The sequence below is a fragment of the Myotis yumanensis genome, unplaced genomic scaffold (genome assembly GCF_028538775.1).
Source record: "Myotis yumanensis isolate MYYU_CA2020_CCGP unplaced genomic scaffold, mMyoYum1.0.hap1 SCAF_9, whole genome shotgun sequence".
In the NCBI taxonomy this organism is placed as follows: Eukaryota; Metazoa; Chordata; class Mammalia; order Chiroptera; family Vespertilionidae; genus Myotis; species Myotis yumanensis.
In genome coordinates this window covers 68,314,732-68,331,777 of record NW_027223760.1, presented here as the reverse complement: position 1 = coordinate 68,331,777, position 17,046 = coordinate 68,314,732, and the positions used below count along the sequence as shown (strand labels likewise).

At 35.7% G+C, this 17,046-nt stretch overlaps 1 protein-coding gene across 6 annotated transcripts in view; it reads right to left on the bottom strand.

Annotated features, from left to right (window-relative positions):
* Positions 1–17,046, bottom strand: part of MAGI2 (membrane associated guanylate kinase, WW and PDZ domain containing 2) — a 1,130,082-nt gene that overhangs the window by 800,843 nt on the left and 312,193 nt on the right. For all 6 annotated transcript variants that reach the window (XM_070424553.1, XM_070424554.1, XM_070424557.1 and 3 more), the window contains exon 2: positions 8,687–8,803. In XM_070424553.1, the coding sequence (XP_070280654.1) occupies positions 8,687–8,803 (117 nt within the window). The remainder of the gene's footprint in view (positions 1–8,686; positions 8,804–17,046) is intronic.

Below are 17,046 nucleotides of genomic sequence, written 5' to 3'. Positions count from 1 at the left end.
TTTATATTTCTCATTATGTTTATTTTCCCATCCACTTACTGAGACTGGACCATATTTCAGAATTTCATGAATAGTGAAGGCAGATTTCAAGGAACATCAGAATTATGATGGCATCCTTAACCTGACATTCATAAAAAAATATGGAAGTACATGCTTGGCTGGTTATACCCAGAACTGCACTTAATTTAAACCCAGCTCTTTATTTTTCCCTGAAGTGCCTGCTGTATTTGATATATCTTCAGGTTCCATAGTTGTTTACACCTGCTCAATATCAAGGACATTCCATACTCAGAATAATTTAAGCCAGTTTGATGAACTGATTTGAATAACGACAACATAAAGAAAACAAGCCAGCAGAATCAGAAAACTACACCACTTTAGAGCAGAAAAAAACTGTTAGAGTTCATTTTATTCCTCCCCCTCCTTCCCCTTAGTCCCAATGGCGAGGCCTATAGTTAGTGACAAAACCTAATCCAAAACAAATGGCTCTCAGTTCTGAGATGAGTGCTCTTTCCATAGCACCATGTTGTCAAATAGGTAAACCCAAGGGTCGTTGCTGCTCACCATGCTATAGCAATTCTAAATTGCAATGTGTAAATAACTCTGAATAGTGCACTAAACAACAGACTATCAGTAACTACAGTTAGTATTCCTCTTTTATTGCTTTATTGACTAGGTGCATTTGAATCAGAAATTGAATGCTCTACTACAAATCTGCAGCCCTAGAGTTCCTTAAAGTTCTGTTACCGTCTGCCTACAGGTTTCCTTCAGTTACATAATAATCCAACAGCTTACATACTAGTAAAAAGAGTTTGGAAACTTGGGTAGGTCTGAACCATACAGAGTTCTAATTCTTTCTATTCAAAAAGTGCGGCGAGCCCTAACTGGTTTGGCTCAATGGATAGAGTGTCAGCCTGCAGACTGAAAGGCCCCAGGCTCGATTCTAGTCAAGGTCATGTACCTTGGTTGAGGGCACATCCCCAGTAGGGGGTGTGCAAGAGGCGGCTGATCGATGTTTCTCTCCCATCGATGTTTCTCTCTATCCTTCTCCCTTCATCTCTGTAAAAAATCAATAAAATATATTTTTAAAAAAGTGCGGCGATGTACTATGTGATGTGTTGTCCTTCCTATGTCCCACTGGACTACAGTTTTGAAGTCTTCAGGGAGCAGATTCTGGAACCTCTGGAAGGTGAGCTACTTTCCATTGAATCTGATTACTGGCTTTTCTGTTGAAAAAAAAATGGCTTCAGGCGCTTATCTCAAATTTTTCCCTGGGACAGCTGCTAAAACCATTGAAACCCAAGAGTGTATATACCATCTGCCTACTCCATCTGTAGTCCACAGACCCAGTTTTCCTATGGAAAGCCTTTCTGTATGAAGAGAAAAGAGAAGAAAAAGAAAACCAAAGGGGAAGAAAAAAAACAAGAGGAAAGATTGGGGTCACAGCCACACAACCCGCTGCTGAGTCAAGGCAGAGGGCATTCTATGTGGCTTTAAACATCAGTAAGTTGTTCACTGTTGGTGGTTTTTGCTTTTCTTTTGTACCACGTATACTCCTTTATTCCAGTACCTGTGCCCTGTGGTGTCAAATGCAATCGCTTCTAATGTACACTGCCTTTCCATCTTAAGCAACATTGGAAGCCATTTATCTCTGTCCAACAAACCAACGGATGCTACTGGACCAAGAAAGATGCATTCATTTTGTTCAATGAAAAAAGACAAAAAAGTCTATTGCACTTTCACATTTATAACATGAAACTAGATCTTATTATTCTCAGTAATAAGAGAGGGAGGGTAAAACTAATACAGCTTTCTATTAAGTATCAACACATTTTAAATAAATATACCAAGCAGGCATATTAATGAGCAAGAAAGTAGAATCCTTTAAAGTATTTGCTACTGCTCAGAAGCTTTTGGAATTTTTCTTTTGGTCTAGCATTCCATAGGAGTTTATATATCTCTGAAGAAATTTATTTTCATTTGTTCATAGATGTCCTTCTTGTTTGGCCCACAATGCTAATAACGTACCTATTCTCTAAAATCCTTAGCACCTCATATAATCAGGCTATTTTAGAAAAAAATTAAATTCATTATCAAAGAACAAAAACGTGTCATTTTGCTTCTGAAATAATTGTGAAGCACTCTAATGCAACTTAAAAAAAAAACACTTCTTAATTGATGATTCTTACTTGAAGCAAAACTATAAAGTTAAGGTTAACAGAGATGTCAATATACAGTTGTAATATGTTAGTTTAAAACTCAGTTGGATTTGTGTTTTTTGTTTGTTTATTTTTGTTTTGTTTTTAAAACTCAGTTGGATTTGATATATTTAGTCCTACGCCTGCATGTCTACCTGTGTTCAACATACCATCCCAGCACATAGGCTAATATTGCTTGAAGATACTCTGAATATTTAATCATGTTATTGATCACCTTTAACTCAGAAAATTTCATTCATTTAAGAAAGGTAATTTTTTTATATATTTAATTTTTAAAATATATTTTATTGATTTTTTACAGAGAGGAAGGGAGAGGGATAGAGACCTAGAAACACCGATGAGAGAGAAGCATCAATCAGCTGCCTCCTGCACACTCGCCACTGGGGATGTGCCCACAACCAAGGTACATGCCCCTGACCGGAATCGAACCTGGGACCATTCAGTCTCCACGCCGATGCTCTATCCAGTGAGCCAAACCAGCCAGAGCAAGAAAGATAATTTTTGAGTAGTATAATCCACAGGCTTATGTCACTCTACCTACTTATCACATGCTTATAAATGTACATTTGTGATGAAAATTATCAATAATTGGAAAGACTCATTCATGTCTATAAAAACATGTTGCCATAGCTAAGATCTGGAAACAGCCTAAGTGCCCATCAGTAGATGAATGCATTAGAAAACTGTGGTACATCTACATGATGGAATACTATGATGCTGTAAAAAAGAAGGAACTCTTACCATTAGCAACGGCATGGATGGAACTGGAGAGCATTATGCTAAGTGAAATAAGCCAGTCAATGAAGGAAAAATACCACATGATCTCACTCATTCATGGATAATAAAGACCATTATAAACTTATGAACAATAATAGATACAGAGGCAGAGCTGCTTCAAACAGATTGTCAAACTGCAGCGGGAAGGCCAAGGAGGGTTGGGGGGCAGGAGGGAGGGGAGTAAGAGATCAACCGAAGGACTTGTATGCATGCATATAAGCATAACCAATGGACATAAGACACTGGGGGGTAGGGGAGGCCAGGGGATTGTCAAGGGCGGGGAAAAAAAGGGACACAAATGTAATACCCTTTGTAATACTTTAAGCAATAAAAAAAAACCCAACATGTTGCCTTATTTAATATTACATGTTTAATAATAGTTAAATATACTGATTTTCTGCTTAAAAATTAAATTTATTTTTCCTCATGCAATATACCAGGAAGTTCTACTTTAATTTTAATTTAATACTTTTTAATAGATATGTGGTCACCAGATTCTCTTCAATAGTCCTCTCACCATAGTCCTATGGAGGATTATATAATTAGGGAAAAGGAATGTTGACCCTTTACATAACTGTACCTTTTGAAGTGTTGGTAACTACTCATCTTAAAAGGAGATGGTTCCTATAACTTTATTGCATCTATTTGCTTCTTCATGAAAAATAATTTAGTAGAATAGAGAAATTTAAAAAACATATTGGAAAACTTACAATCTCATTCTTGAGAATGCTTCTTTATAACAGCAGAGTTATACTAACTTAAAGTTATTAAATATGTAGAAACATCATTGTGAGTTACACCTCAATTGGCTCTTTCATAAAAGTAATTTCTTTCATATCTTAAATCTATGGTTCTCATTTTATTCACACTTTATGCAGCTTCAGGGCTCTCATTTTATTGATTTTTGTCTTTTACTTGGTATACACTGATATTTCTTTTGTCTTCAAATAAATTTTAAGTATTTCCCAATTAAACCATCTCAACAAATGACAAAGTATGGTCTTGGGAGAAAAGTTTAATTTTAAGTACCTTCCATTTCATTTTGAAACTTTAAAAATTGGTCATTGAAAGCCTTCCTCATGTCATCTGGCATGATGGCAGAAAAATATTTAAAATATGTGGATGTGCTCATTCTGCCTCAAAAATTAATTTGTATTTCTAATAAATGTTAAGGATAGAAAGGCCCAGAACTTCATAAATAAATGAAAGTGATTATTTTTCTCATATTTAAAAACCATATTCAATTGAATCAATGTTGATTAGACTCAAGAGTTAACTATATGCAATCATTATACTCAGTAAAATATTAAAACCAAAATAAAGTCAATTTTTACTCTTATCCATTTGAAAATTAATACAATAGTCTTCTGTATTAATTCCACAAATTTCCCTCATAAACTTTTGAATTTATATTATGCAAAAGACAACAGATACATGCTGCCTTAACTTTGTATACCTCACATCCTATATAATAAAGAGGTAATATGCAAATTAACCCTCATACCATCACAAGATGGCTTCCTACTACCAGGCCAGCAGGGGAGTTAGTGAGGGACGATCAAACAACTGAACAAGCAGGCTGCGTGGGGCAACGAGGCCTGTTGGGGGGTTAGGGAGGGGTGACTAAACAACTGAACAGCAGGCTGCATGGGGTGACCAGGCTGGCAGGGGAGCCATTAGGGGTGACCAAGCCAGCAGGGAGGGCAGTTGGGAGTGACCAGGCCAGCAGGAGGGGCAGTAAGAGGGGACCAGGCCATCAGGGGGACAGTTGGGAGCAACCAGGTTGGCATGGGGGACAATTGGGGGTGACTAGGCTGGCAGGGGGATGCAGTTAGAGGCAACTAGGCTGGCAGAGGGGGGCATTTAGGGGCAACCAGGCTGGAAGGGTGGACAATTGGGGGTGACTAGCCTGGCAGGGGGAGGCAGTTAGGGGCAACTCGGCCAGCAGAGGGGGGCAGTTAGGCTCAACCAGGCCGGAATGAGGGGCAGTAAGAGGGGACCAGGCCGGCAGGTGGGCAGTTGGGGGCAACCAGGCTGGTAGGGGGGACAATTGGGGGTGACTAGGCCGGCAGGGGAAGGCAGTTAGGGGCAACTTGGCCAGCAGAGGGGGGCAGTTAGGGGTGATCAGGCCAGCAGGGGGGCAGTTAGAGGCATCCAGGCAGGCAGGCAGGTGAGCGATTAGGAGCTAGTGGTACAGGATTGTGAGAAGGATGTCTGATGCCGGTTTAGGCTCAATGCCTGGGATCGGGCCTAAACTGGCAGTTGGACATCCCCTGAGGAGTCCTGATTGAAGAGGGTGCAGGCTGGGCTGAGGGGACACCTCCCATGCATGAATTTCATGCACGGGGCCTCTAGTATTATAAAACAATCCCATGCAAACTCTAAATAAATGCTAATTTATTGCTTCTGAATTTGTCTTTTGTGTACTTTCAAGGTAATTGAAATCCCATTTGATGGATATTCTGAAGTATGTTGAGTCTTTTATACATATATGTATATCTTTCCCGGTTAATCTTTATCTTATTCCAGATTATAGCAGTTTTGTCTCATCATTATTTACTCATTTTCCTTAAAGTTCCATTATATAAAAATTCTATATAGCCTGAAATCTAATAGTAAAAAAAATTATTTACTGTATTTATTTAAAAATTAACATTCACTTTAAAACATCAGGATCTTAAGACCATTTATAACCCTATAAATTATACAGTTAGCAGCTAAAAGGCACATGTTTATGTACAAATTTAGATCTTAATGAATATAAATCATGCAACTGGCTAATCTACAGAAAATATCAAGATCCAAAGACTCAGTTCCTAAGGATCTTTTTCCTGATTCAATTTAAAAGAATGACAAACTGATATCATGAGAGCCGCTATGTGTGCAAGTGTGTGCATGTGTGTGCACTCATCTTCATCATATGCCCAACAATTCTATCTCTGTGACCAAGTCCCACCTTCTCTTCCTAGAGATACAGCGTTAAAAACAGTGATTTTGAAGAATAAGGTTTGAGATAATGTTCTAGGGAAACAAGTGAAATGGCCAAAGATAGCCCATCATCCTTGTTTATGGGCTGGAAAAGATGAATGAAATTTAGTAATGTCTACAGTGAAGGCCTAGTAGAAACCTGGACTGTCCACCTCCCTCCCATGTGTAGAACAGAAATCAGCCAGCAGCCAGGTCCAGACTTCCTCCAGAAGCGGGTAGGGGAGTCGAGTTGTCCACCACTAAAATGGGTTGAGTATACATGCTGTGTGTGAGGGGAGCGAGTCTCTGGAGCCCTCATCCCAGAACTCTTTCTTACTAGAGACCAAAAAAATCAAGCCCTAAGACGTTGCTCCTTTCTTCCTAGTTGTAGTTGGTGGTGGTCGTGAGCAGAATTACTCAGTTGGGTCTTCCTTTTAAGAAATTTAAACCACCCTCACATAGTTACAAGTTGACTAGTTTTGTTTCCATCGAGTTATCCGGGACTTATTCCTGGTGCCATCAGATTATACAGAGGTATACATATTAATTTATGCCTGTGTAAGAACAGTGACAAGCTCTTCAGTAACGTTTTCCTTTTATGTTGCTGGGTACACATGAAAACCAATCAGACTTTTTTGACAAATGAGACTACGTAAGAAATGTCACGACATACCCAAGGCCAATAAATATACTGAATATACTTTTAAGTTTCTAAATTATGACAGGATTTTTCACACTCCTGACACATATTTGCTGCACAGTCTCTGGAAGTGTCTGAACATTTCATTAAAAGATATACTGAGTAAAGATAGTGGATTGCTTAGGTCCAATCAGTAAAAAAGTGATTATAGATAATATAAATCAGAATCGTCTCTAGCTAAGATATTTTTTAACTTTTATATCAAGTTAAGAGCATTGCTAGTACATGCTGTTATTGGAATTGTCTATTAAAAGTGGCAGTTACAAATTAAAAAAATAATTGCATGAATATAATATTCAGATTCATTGAGTTTCTAATCATCTCCTTTATAGGAGCTATTCACCAATTTCTAATTGAATTTATGACCTTGTACTAAAATCACATCTTGAAACTCTATGTTTACTCATATAAGCCTAGTTATTTTACCCTTATATTTATTTTTCCTTCAGAGTATTTCTTTGGTATCTAAAGAGAGATGACTTATTTATGAAGCTAATTAACTAATGTGAAATTTACTTCTATTATCTTCATATTTAATTAAGACCTATTTATTTCATTGCCTTAGCAATGACTACAAGTATTTCTGAATGTCAGCCTCTTATCTATTTCTCTCAGCTTTTAAACATAATAAAGTGCCCAGATTCTTTATTTGGTATTTCATATCTCCTTTCTCTCATGTCACAAAAGATAAATTTACACGGCTGCACTGACAACATCACAGCTTTGAAAATGAGTCCACCGTTACCTTAAAAATAGTTCAGTCACTTACTTTAATCCATCTTCCTCTGCCATCACTCTAAGGCCAAACTTACAAATTTAAGAATGCACTTTTCTCAACTTCTAGTTTTAAAGTAAGAGTCCAAAGGTCTATTCACTTAACAAACACACACTGACAAAATATCAATCAGCAAGCATTCTCAATTAGGAATATTTGATAGTGCTGCCCTGGCATATCTATTTTAATGAACAGTCAGTGCTAACAATGGCAAGAGTCCATCTTCCCAAAATGTGTGTAGGTGAAAAGGGTGGGGTGCTGAATTATTCATTTCACTCTCTGTTATCAGCATTTCAGTATAATCATCCATGACCTATACATTTTACATGGTCTGGTACTTCTATCCCGGGGGGAGGGGGGATATATATAATTTGCTTTAATTATCCTAGTCAAGTTTTTATTTTTTAAATATATACCTTTCAGAGCCCATAGCTTTGAGTTTGTTAAGTTTAGAGCAGAACTGAAACAAAAGGAATACACACAACACCCACCAATCTGAATTTCTGGAGATGCTGAAAAGTCTCTGGAGATCCTGGACTCTACCTTGAGGACGTAGATTTTGATGTCTATCTAAGATCCAGGACCTACCTTGAAAAATCCTTGAATTGTCCCACAGTTATAGAAAATTCTCTAATGAGCTGTAACAGGTACTAAGAAGTTGATTCGTAAGTTTCATCATTTTACCAAGTCCTCTCTTTTGAAGTGCACCTGTTCATAATCAGGGATTATTGCGGATTTCTACAGGTTTCATATAAGAGATTTGTATCCAACACTCAACAACATCACTTTCTAAGAGTTACAGGGCATTTAGCTTCACTTTCCAATGAACAATTTCCTGTTCATTTATGAGATTCCCCTGTTACAAACCAGAGATGAGGCTGGGAGTTACTGTGACTTCAGCTAATAAATTCAATTTACATTTCCTGGTGTGGAGTTCTACCCCGATCACGAGTCATTCTGAATCACCAACATCCTGGACTAGAATTCATATTTCTCAATATTAACTGGAGAAGTAAGTTAGGTTTTATAGCGTAAAAACCAAAAGTCTCTTCGGTCTACAACTTCATCATGAACCACACAATTGCAATGATAAGCGTTTGCATTTAAAACTTCCACATCTCAAATAAGTTTTCTGTCCCAAATGCCCACCATAAAAATCAGTGTGATTTAACTTTTCTTTGAAACACTGGGTATATTGCTGAACATGTATCTGTTAACATAGGAAATAAAATCGCCTATTTTACTCACATGGCACGGTGCGGAGGTAGAGGTTGTCACGAATGATTTGCTGAAGTTCGTGGTCCACAGAACCCTTCTGAAATCGTAAGTTGAGGTAGTGACGAAGATCCTTATCAACAATTCCTCCTAGAATAATAGAGTTTCTTAATAAAGAATGTTGAAAAATATTTTAAATTGTAATCTGATTCTGTTATAAATATACACATGAACCTATTTAAAAGATGCATCATTTCACATTGCTCTTTTGACCTTCTAATAAGACATTTACTGCCATAATAATAAAATATAACATTTACTGAGATAATAATTGTCTACCAGGTGGGTGCTTGGTGTTTTACATGCATTCTTTAATTTATTTTTCATTTAGAATGAAGGCAGAATGTATGTAATACTCCTGAGCTAATACTGAAATGCCATAGTATAGCTTATTGAATAACCAACAAGATTTTTTTTTTCTATTTCACATTTTCCCTTTTCTCTAGCCTCTGGCAAGCACTACACTACTTTTCTGTCTCTATGAATTTGACTGAAGGTATCTCATGTGAGTAGAATCATATAATATTTCCCTTTTGTGACTGGCTTATTTCACTTAAAAGTTTGACAAGATTTTTATTTAAAGTTACTGTGGATTAAGATAAGTATGGTAATATAAAAAATTAAAAAGCTATACAAATATTAATGTTTTATTTCCTTTATAAAATCAAATTGATTTATCTGTCCTATAAAATGAGCAGATGTTCCTAACTAGAAACCAAGATTTTATTATAAGTATTATGTTATTATTATAGAAATAATTTTAAGTCTATTTGCTATTATAATCTAATAGTTGCCATTATAATCTAATGAAAAATAAGTTGACTATAGGTAAGCAAGCTAATACTATGGGTTTACCCAAGATTAATTTTTTTAATCCTCACCCAAGGATACGTTTATTGATTTTAGAGAGAGAAGAAGGGAGAGAGAAACATTGATGTGAGAGAGAAACATCAATCAGTTGCCTCCCGTATGTGACCCATCTGGGGATGGAACCCATCATCTAGGTACGTGCCCTGACCAGGAATTGATTCCAAAACCTTTTAGGTGTAAGGGACAACTCTCCAACCAACTAAGCCACCTGCCTGAGGCCAAGATTAATTTAAAGATAAATATTTAAAGATAATTGTATGAAATTATGAAGATTCATCTAAGGCTCTTTTTATTCTTATAGTTGAAAGTGAATTCTAAATCAAAATATCTATAAAAATATAAGTAAGAATTATTAAAACCTTTAATTTTCAAATATATTTGGGTAGTTGAGTCAAGACAAAGAATTAATGATAGAAGAAACAGAAAATCTATAATAGTCACAACATCATATTCTCTTCAAATCCTTTTGAATATTGAAATTATAGTTCATCAATCTATTTACACCACTATGACCACATAAAGGTAACATTAGATGGGTGTGCATACATGGATACAAACATTTTTTACTCAAATAGTAGTTAATATATTTGCAAACTGCAACATTTCTGGAGTTTCCAAATCCATTGTTTTAGTTGCCTCTTAATCTGTTGGTACAGCCTCAGTAAGATGCCATAAGAAATACAATTTTTAACTAAATTCACTATCAAAATCCTTACTCTCCCAATAGTGTTTCTCATATATTTCAGCAAATAGTCTTAATCTATTTTTTCCACAAAATATAACATAGTAGTGAAAAACAAGTTACACCAAAGGAAAACATATTGCTTATTGGGTGCATATAGATATTACATCCAGAATGCTTGCACATAGAATTTTCCAAATTCAGTCAAGCAGCAGAGCAGTCAGAAATGGACGTCACTCAAAACTACCAGCACCCATATCAATAATTATCTAGTATTTACATCTTCAAATGCCCAGAAATAGTTGATAATTAGAAATCCTGAAATTCTGTTTTTTTTCCTTTGATCTTTTCTGATCAGCCGAACTTGCATATCCTTCCTAGTTCATTATAGCTACAGAGCAAGTATCATGCCTGACTGTTCTCTGCCAAGTTCTAACTCTACAGGTCCTTCAGCAACTGCACTCTATCTTTCCTACTGTCTAATATGTGGGACGTGCCAAGTGAAGAGATGCTTTCTTGCAGCCAAAGAATATGCTAACGATAGAACAACAGATGTAGTCTGTCCACCAAGGTAAAGAATCATTCGCCTAATGTATGTAACATGGATAAGCTCACATGTGTAGTTCAGGATCATTGCTCCTGAAAATATGGATAATATCAGTTTAAAACCATTTCTGCTACTACAAATATACCACATTAGCTCTCTCAAGATTTATCAATGTAAAAAACAAACAAACAAAAAAACCAAACAACCGAAAAGGCTGTCTATTCACTCAGCGACTTTAATATATTTTTTATTTTTTAATCTATTGATATGACTATGTCAATACCTTTATTCCCCTATGAAAGAACCATCTGCAGCTTATGAAACTGATACAGATTTTTTCATTAATTAAAATGAATTGTCACAAATTACTGAATTTGTTTTGGAAGGACTTTTCCTGCCTCATATTTCATAAATACTTTATTGTCCATCACAATTTATCACAGCATCTTACAAGTAAGTCCATTTTATTTACCCATTATCTTTATTATTGCAAATTCTGCTAAGTTGCCTACCAATATCCTTTCCTCTATTCTTTCTTATTGAGAGCCATGATTTAATTTCAAGTCCAAACATACTTAGCCCCAGGACATGGATCCCAGTGGTAGGAACAGTTATACAATCTAGCTCCCCACTTTCCTAGCTGTCCTTACAGCTTCTGATAGCTATGTTCTGGCCATTGAGACCTAACCCAGAAAGAGGGGATTTTTTTATTCATTGAACTAGATTTTGTATCTGAGATATATTAGCCATATTTTGACCATGAAGTGACTTGCACAAGGAAAAATCCAACATACTCAGGATATTGGAGGTAAAGTTAGAAACAGCCTGGGTCCTTAATGGTTTCTATGAGCAGCTAAAATAATATCAGCAAATATTCACCTTAATAAATCTTTTTATATGAGGAAAAAGTGTGTACTCATTTTCTAAAACTATTATGCGTTTCTGTCATTTGAAACTATACATGATCCCAATAGATATATGTGTATATAAAAATGTTTTACATATGTATATACAATATGTATATACACGTTTAAAAGAATGTTTTTTATTGTAAATTTTATTTAGAGAAAAATTAAGCAACAGATAGCGGACAAGGAGAGAGAGCTAAAAACAGAGTCTGAGTCTAAAGAATACCTGATTTCAGGTATATAAGTTAATATTTTAAAATAAGCTAAAAATAGAAGATTCTACATAGTATTCAATAAATGCTATCTATTATTAAATTAAATAAATTGCTACCTTATTTTCCATAGCTGTAATTTTTTATTTTATTGTTATTGTTTGTCGGTAAAGTTTCTATTTTTGTCATTTGTTATCGCTACCTAAATCTGGTAGCTCATAGGATGTCCAGATGAATCCTTCCATCAAGCATAACACTGTCCAGTCCAGTGTCCCTTAGCTGTGTACTCATCTCTTCAACAAAATTCAGTGGTTTTTACTTACTATTATTTTTAATAGTTATTGAATTATTTCACTTAATTGTGAAAAACTTAATTATCTTTATTTTACAAAGTAAAACAATAGATTAAAAGATATAACACCTTCTGAAACCACTCATTTGTCGATAAGAGATCTGGGAAGGATTTTAACCCTATGATTCCGCTTCTGAAGAACATCACCCATTTGAGACAGAACTTCAGAGCCTAAAGCAGTCTTCTTTCTCAGCATGACCACAAACAAGCTTTCAACCTGACATCAAAGTATAACTTAAGAACCCTTAGGAGAGAAGTTAATTCAAATTCTTCATATTACAAATGAGGAAACTGAAACTCGCTCAAATTATTTGGCACTGGGTTCAAAGCAAAGATGGGGGGATTGTGAAAAGCATCAGGGAATCAACGCTGATGAATTATTTGGGAAAAAATCTACATATTACCACTTGAAAATGGTGTGCATCTCTGCACTTTCAATAGTTTTCGTAAATATCTGCAGTAGAACTGCTTTGTCCCCTCCACTACCTGAATGCTTAGATTGAGGAAGCAGAGACAAATGCTTCTTGGATCATATGAACAGAATCTCCTTAGTATATTCCTTAAGAAAAATTGCTAGTCTTAACCTTGTAGCTAAAGTGAGACATTCTTCCTAAGGTTGAGGGAGAAATATATCAGGCTCTATAATGTTTGTGCCAACGGTCTGATTGCTAGTAGCTGGCCAGACAAATCCCATACCTCATTCATGGGCATGAAAATTGGCTCAACTTTCCCCTACAACAGCTTCTGGAATGACATGCACCTTATAAACTTAATGTAAACTGGGGAGAATAGTTCACTGATTGGGATGGTGGAGGGTGTGTAGAAAGGGAAAGGTGGAGATGATAAGCAAGCCAAAGTCTGGCTCATTCTGTCATTTACTCAGCAAATTAGGCTACTCTAACATTCTATTGGCCTTATTTATTTTTTCTTGTCTTTACCTCATTTTTTCTCTATTCATACAGAACAAGCTGCTGAAGCAAGCATTTGATTTTTAGTTTGTGCTTTATCTTTTGTACCCATTTCTCTGCTTTATCTGTACTATCTTCTTTTGGTAACATCACTTTGATTTTCTTTTTCTAGTGGCTATATCTCTCTCATTCTGTATAAATATGGTCAGATATTTAGCCAATCTTCCCTGCCCTCACTTAGCCAATTAAAATAAAAATATTGAGCTAGGTGTTTTAAAAAAACAAATATTAATTTCTGGTTTGCAGATGGCTATCTTCTCCTTGTGTCCTCACATGTTTGGAAGAGAACTCATCTCGCTAGTGTTTCTGCATATAAGGGTACATATCCCATTCATGAGAGCTCTGCTCTCATGAGCTAACTATTTCTCAAAGCCCCTACCTCCTAGGATTTAAACATATAGCTTTTGAAGGGGAAATAAGCAGCCTATAACAGTAGGTACAGATATAATAAGGCCTCCATTAGATATAAATTCCTGTTTCCATATAAAGTACTTACCAAGGATATCTAATAGTTTGGGGATATTTATTTTTTTGGTAATCAGACAACCAAATTATTTCATTAGTTAACTAGAGGCCCAGTACATGAATTCATGCACTGGTGGGGTCCCTCGGCCTGGCCTGAGCCCTATCACAATCTGGGACCCCTGGGGTGATGTCGGAGAGCAGGTTTCAGCCTGATCCCTGCAGGTCATTCCGAGGGAACCCCTGGTGCACAAATCCATGCACTGGGCTGGTTTCAGCCTGATCCCTGCAGGCCAGGCCAAGGGACCCCACCGGTGCACGAATCCCTGCACTGGTCCTCTAGTATGCATATAAGATCTTTGGTGAATCTCTTCCCACACTCCCCCCAGCAGCAACCTAATGCATGGCTGATTCCACGAGGAATCAGGCTCCCTCCTTTCCCTCCCTCCAGGGTGTGGGTGAGGCATTTTCAGGGCCAACAGTGCCCCAGAAGCAACCTAACCCATGGCCAATTCCACGGGGAATTGGAGTCCCTCCTTTACTCATTGGAGCATCTGCCCCCTGGTGGTAAGTGCATGTCATAGCTATTGGGCAAACGGTTGAACAGTTGGATGGTCGCTTAGGCTTTTATATATATAGATTATAATCATAGACCACAAGTTAGTTATAGCTCATAAGAAACAAAGCCATGGATAATCTCCCTTTGATTTATTTTTATTTTCTGAATTATCCAGGAAGCTAAGATTATCAACAGAAAATTGACTTCATACATTGTCTTTGCCGAATAAGTAGTACAATTACCAAGAAAAATGGCCTGTAAGGAATTGGAAGAAGAAAAAGATCTATCTATATGCCTTAAGATATTCCCATAAGTAACTGCACATTTATTTTATGTTGGTTTATTGGATGGTGAGGAAGTGGAGGAATAGACAGTAGAAAAGTACGATGAGGCTATGTTGCTATATTCCTTCTTCAAAAATACTTTCTGCTTGGCTCACCTCAAAAATGGAGAAATAAATCACAGAAAAGTTGATTGATTCTGTTATAATCCACAGTCACAAAATAGGTGACAGACATATCTAATCCAGTCTGCCGGAACTATCTCCATCCCCCTTTTAGGTGGAAAATTCTGTCTTTGGTTTCTGATGATCTATAGGCCCATCTCATTTTCAGGAAGCTAGAATACTGCACCAAATCACCGGATGCATTTGATTTATAATAGTTGTTTTATAAATTATAAGTCAGTAAAACCATGCTTCTTTCAATAATTTTAGTAGTAATAATTTTAAATAGGAGCATACATATAAGAGCCATGGTAACTCATTGCAGATGCCTTGCTTGGTTAATTGCTTTTCCATAGCTGGAAATATTTAGGTGTATGAAATTTCTACTCATAATATTAGCGAGGATAGTCAATCCTTTTATCATGTCTTGATATTTTTGCATGTTGTTTTTCTTCAAAAATTAAGTAGTATTACATATTTTATAGAAGAAATGCAATAATACAAAAGAGAACAAATCATTGTATATCATTAGGAGATTTAAAACTAGAGAGAATAATCGTCATTTCAGAGAAAATCACAGAGGTAAATGTAAGTGGTTTATAATATTCTCTAGTTCATATTGAAAATGACTTTTATCATTTTCTTCCCTTTACTGTTGCACATATATTATTATTGACTTTAATTGTTAGCTTTGGTCTCAAAGTAAAAGTTAAAGTTATTCTTATAGTTATGATTATAGGCTCTCATGAGAAAGGAAAATAGGTACTTGCTATATGTCTGGTATTGTGCTAGGTGTCGTACAGCATTCCCCAAAATTTTAAAATCAAGACATGAACTGATGGGACATAGTATTATAAGTTGAAAACAAACTGAACTATATTTTCTATGTTTCGAGATGGCTAATTTATTTTTGGAATAGGGTATTTTCTGTTAATTTCTTTGACTCACCTAACTTCTAAACATTAGGTGATCTTTATAAAAAGCAATATGTCACAACAAATTCAGCATCACGAAAGAAATAGATATATGGCCAAAAAGGAATCAGACCCAAATTTAATCCTTTTTCTTAAAAACCTGATATTTTTACCATTATAAGTTCAAAAAGGAAAAAAAAATGCACCCAAATAAGGTATTAGGTAGATATGAATGATTTAAAATCATTGAAGGCTAATAAATCTTAAAGCTCTAAGATTTTTGCATAAAATTACTGAGGTCAAAGGAAGAAACTATTATCCAAAACATCTACATAATTCAGCAGGCAAAAATTTTCACTGTGGGAATTGGCTCACTGCCTTTCAAAATGTATTCCAAAGTCTAAGCCTAATTTTTAAATGTTGCAGGGATAAAAATATCACGTTATTTTTACAATCAAATTTAGGAATTTACCTGCATTAATTTAAAAAAGAATATAAAATAAACTGCTCATACTATGTATGCCTGAAACACATTCATCTATAAAACTAAAAGTGAGCATATAATGATATTTAAACAATAAATATTCCAGCTTATTTTCACTTTATTAACAAGCTACTATGCCCAAGTAATCAAAAACTATATGTTTAAAGAGGTGATGCTTATTATGAGTAAAATTGATGGGGATTAATTAGCAGGGTTAGACTTGTGAATGGTTGCATTATTTTATGTTTTGAGAACTATAAGACAAGGCAAGACCTCTCATTTTAGGTTTTGCTAACCTGCTTAGACTTAAAACTACCTAATGACCTGGTACAATAGATGGTCCACTTCAATTGGCTTCATTCTGAAAAGTATCATGACATAGAACATGTTGTCCAAATCGACTCTACCTTCCTCCCCACCCACACCCCCCAAAGAAACCCACCACAGCTTTATTTATGAGCCCATTTTCAATGACAATACAAAAAACATCCTTTAAATTTGGGGTTCAAAAAAGAGACTAATATATCTTCTATAGGCTGTATCATGATTTATCAGTAGCAATGAAGTCATGACAATGCTTGAACTGCTGCTACAGGCTGATTTCAAATAATAAGGAATGTATTCTGAAAAGGATGTCAATAAATATTAACTGAATTACATTTCTACTCAATGGATGATTTAAATAATTCGCCCAATAATGATAAATATTTAAATGCACGAATACAATAATACATAGTAAATAAATTTTGTAAAAGTGCAGAAAGGTTTCCTGTCACAAAAGAGGGGTCTGCCATTACTACATATTTCTTTTTTTGGACAGATACTATTTGCTAGGACATACAAGTGGCTTTTAAATGGTTAATCGATGGTACAAAAACCACATTTAGATGAACTTTTACTTTCTTTTTTTAAAACATATTTCTATTGATT